The 4700-nt window shown below is 32.0% G+C and overlaps 1 protein-coding gene across 1 annotated transcript; it reads left to right on the top strand.

Moving 5' to 3' along the window:
• The first annotated feature begins 2509 nt into the window (after window positions 1-2509).
• On the top strand, window positions 2510-3698 carry LOC115985322 (F-box protein At3g07870-like). Its single transcript, XM_031108277.1, has 2 exons — window positions 2510-2614; window positions 2738-3698. The coding sequence occupies exons 1-2, from the start codon at window positions 2511-2513 to the stop codon at window positions 3696-3698; spliced, it is 1065 nt and encodes a 354-aa protein (XP_030964137.1). The 5' UTR covers window position 2510.
• The last annotated feature ends 1002 nt before the right edge of the window (window positions 3699-4700 follow it).

The raw sequence follows: 4700 nt of genomic DNA, 5'->3' as shown, positions 1-4700 counted from the left end.
AGAAATTCAGATTCATGAAAAGAGAAGGAGATTGGTAAATAGAAGTCATGCTAAACCATAGTAATAACAGTCGATAGAATCAATACAAAAGACTTGATTTGGACAAATTGCAAGATACACATAAGAAAGATTAAACTTATTTTTAAGACAAGACTCATTGATTAAAACCACATTTCTAAGCAGCATTAAACTTCTAAGGACTGAGCTTAATACCAAATTATTTTTATTTTACCTAAAATGCATGTTACATGTTTTGTTAAAAAACTTATTGTTACTTTATCTAAAGAAATTGATTAGAAAAAATAAATTGTTGTCTCTATCAACTGAAACTTAGATGCATGTTGCATGTTGCATGTTTTGTTAAAAAACTTATTATTATTTTATCTAATGAGATTGATAAAAATAAATAAGTTGTTGACTTTATGACCAACTAGACCTTAAATGCATGTTGCATGTTTTGTTAAAGCAATTATTGTTATTTTATCTAAAATGCATGTTACATGTTTTGTTTAAAAAACTTATTGTTACTTTATCTAAAGAAATTGATAAGAAAAAATAAATTGTTGTCTTTATCAACTAAAATTTAGATGCGTGTTGCATATTTTGTTAAAACACTTATTGTTATTTTATTTAAAGAAATTGATATGAAATAATTTGTTGTTGTCTTTATCTACTTAAACTTAGATGTATGTTGCATGTTTTGTTAAAACATTTATTGTTATTTTATCTAAAATGTATGTTGCATCTTTTGTTAAGAACCTTATTGTTAGTTTATCTAAAAAATTGATAAGAATATATAAATTATTGTCTTTATCAACTGAAACTTAGATGCATGTTGCATGTTTTTTTAAAACACTTATTATTATTTTATTTAAAGAAATTGGTAAGAGCAAATAAGTTTGTCTTTATGAACTTAAACTTAGATGTATGTTACATGTTATTTTAAAACATTTATTGTTATTTTTTTTAGAATGCCTGTAGCATGTTTTCTTAAAACACTTATTGTTACTTTATCTAAGGAGATTTATTTTGAGAAACACTTTATCTAAAGAAATTGATCAAAAGAATAAATATGTTGTTATATATACCAATTAAAACTTAGATGTATGTTACATGTTTATTGCTGCAATTTAGTGAAGGAATTTAGCACAACCTCGACTTATGAGCCAAAATTTTATTATATAATATATGATAATATGATATGATATGATGTTTAATTAGGTGATACTATCTCTAGCAATACATAACTTGAAAAGTACAAGAAGACACAAACCATTATATTTAAAAAAAAAAAGAAAAAAAGAAAAAAAAAAAGATGAACAAGCGACACGAAGCTATAGATCACATACATACTCAAATGCATAGTATAAAATTTATTTTTTAAATTTTAGGAAAGGATTTTTTTCCCCAATAGTTTTGGAATACAAAAAGAACTTTATTATATTTTGAGAATATTTATTTAAAGTCTATTTCTTTAAAATATCAAAATTTTAAATGGTTTTCCAACTAGTGGCCCTGATGGTAAAAATTTAAATGGTTTTCCAACATTTTGCATTAGAATATGAAGTTGTGGGGGGCGATTGTAGAATAGGTTGGAGGGGAAAGGAACTGTATTAAGGGTCAGTTTGGATACCGCTTATTTTGCTGAAACTGAAAACTTATTACTGAAATTATTGTAGATAAACGTAAAAGTTAGTTAAAATAATACAATGGAGTCAATGAATAGTACTAATAAATGTAGTGGGACCCGTGAATAGTAGCAAAAATAAGTTGAAAAGTAAAATAATTTTAATTTTTAATTTCTTTCCAAACGCACACTAAAGGCTTGTTTGGATATCACTTATTACTGAAAACAAAAAACTGAAAATACTGTATCAAAATAATTTTTAAATGTGTGAATTGTATCATGGGACCTAGTTTTGAAGTTATTTTTCTACAAAAAAAGTACTTGTGAGTCCCATGAACAGTACACGGGACCCACTAAAAAATGTTGGACTCACGAAATGTGCTTGGCTTGCCGCTATCCAAACATACACTAAGTGAGTGTTTGGCAAAAAGTATTTTTGTCAATTTATTTTACTATTCAGCTTATTTTTGCTACTATTTATAGGTTTCATTATACTTTTTGGTACTATTTATGGGTTCCACAGTACTATTTTAGCTAATTATTACCTTTACCTACAGTACTTTTAGTAAAAAGTTTTCAATTTCAGCAAAATAAATGGATCCAAACAAACCCTAATTTTTTTCTTTTGTATTTTGAATCAATTTACAGTATCCCCAAAGTTTAAGGGGTGGTGTTTGGTAAAGTATTTTAAACAATATCATACATATTTTCACACACTTTTCCACTTGTACATATTTTCAAAAAATATAAACACCGTTACAAAGAACATCATTAGCAAAGGCCACTTTAGTCTTCCTAGCTCTGTTTCTTTTACCCTTTACACATCTCTCTCTCTCTCTCTCTCTCTCTCTCTCTCTCTGGAGTGTCTCTCAAAATGTCCCAAATGGGAGAACCACAGATTCTCCAGCGGTGGAAGAACCATCTACCACACGACATCGTACTAAACATCCTGGCTAGACTACCGGTTAAATCAGTGACAAGATTCAGGTGCGTTTGCAAATTCTGGAACTCCTCAATTACCACTCCTTATTTCATCTCCACTCACCTTAATAACAGCAAAAGTAATGATGATAATGATTATGTCATACACATGCCCACGTGGGAAGATAGATGCCGCATAGCAACTTGGGAAGGAAGACCATTAGCCGATACGGTTGCTCCATCTGACACATTAGTCTGTACGGTTGCTTTGGGTCGCACGTTTGATAGGATTTCTGAGGTTAGAATTCCCTTTGATTTTGATTCTGAGTTTGCCCAAATAGTGGGTTCGTGCAATGGCTTATTGTGCTTTGCCACTTCCGAGGGTAATGTTATATATTTGTGGAACCCCAGCATTAGAATGTTCAAGAGATTGCCTGATACTAAGCGCTTAGGAAAGTTAGACTCCTTTCAACTCGGATTTGCCTATCATTCCGAGAATGATGACTATAAGGTTGTCAGGATTTCACAATCACAATTGCGTATACCTGAGATTGTGAGTGAGGTGTACACATTAAGTTCAGATTCATGGAAGAAGGTTGTAATCTCATTGACAATCGGGATTTTCTTCTGGCATCAGAATAATTATTTGCCAGCCCCATTGGTTAGTGGAGCTTTGCACTGGGTGGCACAAAATCGCGGGGTTGGTGGTAGAGTGATTTTGTCGTTTGACGTCAATAGTGAGACATTAAGAAAACTAGCACTGCCCAAATATTCTACCCATGCCAGTCCCTGGATTGGATTATTCAAGGGGAAACTGGCTTTATCTACCTGGGAGTATAATTATGGAAATTCTGACTTCCGGTACTGCATATGGATGATGGAGGAGTATGGCGTGGTTGAGTCTTGGAATAAGCATTTTGTTATTGGATCATTTAAACAGAACATTCATTGGAGTGCCTTTACCATGTATGGTTCACTTATACTCTGCTTCGTCAATCATCGAGTAGAGAGGATGGGATTTGAGTTTGTATTAATTGACACTGAAACTCTGCATGAGAAGAAGGATCCTGATATCAGATATCCTTCATATGTAGCTACTTTCAAGGAGAGCCTTCTTTTACTAGATGGAGCAAATGTGGTTTCCTACTAAACAGATGGTGCTGTGCATATAAGAATGAAGTCATTAGTGGTATGGATGAAGTCAAACCCTTGTTATTCCTTTTTCCTTAAGTTTAGTATTAGGTATGATAGTATTGCAAAAAACTTCATTTTTATCCCTGGTTTACATTAAACTTCATTTGTGAATATCTTTAATTTTTGTTTCTTGAACTGTATGGTTTCAAAATCATGGATTAACTTGATTGTTATTATTATTATTATTTTTCCTGTGTTTTGGTAGAATAATTGGCAGAGAGGTGCAAAAAGGAAGAATGAGATGGCTTAGGGCTGGCATTCTGGGTTGAAAGGTGAATTGCTGCCTATATATTTAGGTTGTATTACCAATAAGGTTCTTGAATAAATATCAGGCAGTGTGTAAGGCTGTAAACAAGTATATGGTCGAATTTTTGGGATGCAAATGTAGCTTCTTTGCCTACATCTTATTTAAGATTCTTGTGTACTTGGGCTACACGCCTTTTTTGATTAATAAATATTGTTATTTATCAATTATCTTATATATACATATAACTCTTTTAAACTTGCCAGCTGTAACTGTTCATATGACAAATGTGAAGGAACTGAAGTGTGCTGCAGTAAAGAAATGAGTCACAGAAAGTACAAGAAAAAGAAAAGAAATGAATGCATGGTGAGAGAGGAGGAGAAAGACGCACCAAAAATTAAGTGAAAAATAAATTTAATCTTATTCGAATGCCCCAATTTGTAGTACACTACCGATGACCCAATTGGTCTGATGTCACCTCCTTAGGTACTAAGTACTTGAGGTTGAGGGGGAAGGGTTCAGGTAGTAGAGTAGAGATTTCTAACCATTTCAAAAAATAAAAATAAAAAATAAAAAATCTGTAGTGCATTGATATGTATTTTATACTTGGATCTGTGCGTGTGTTGAAGCCAACTAATCCTGTTAGTTGTATAATCTGTTGTAAGTCCAGGGGCGGAGCTACATGTTAGGGTGGCCCCCCCAAATTTTTTTTTT

Source organism: Quercus lobata, chromosome 4 (assembly GCF_001633185.2).
Source record: "Quercus lobata isolate SW786 chromosome 4, ValleyOak3.0 Primary Assembly, whole genome shotgun sequence".
Lineage (NCBI taxonomy): Eukaryota > Viridiplantae > Streptophyta > Magnoliopsida > Fagales > Fagaceae > Quercus > Quercus lobata.
The sequence above is the reverse complement of the archived record's forward strand: the minus strand, read 5'-3'. Positions and strand labels throughout refer to the sequence as shown.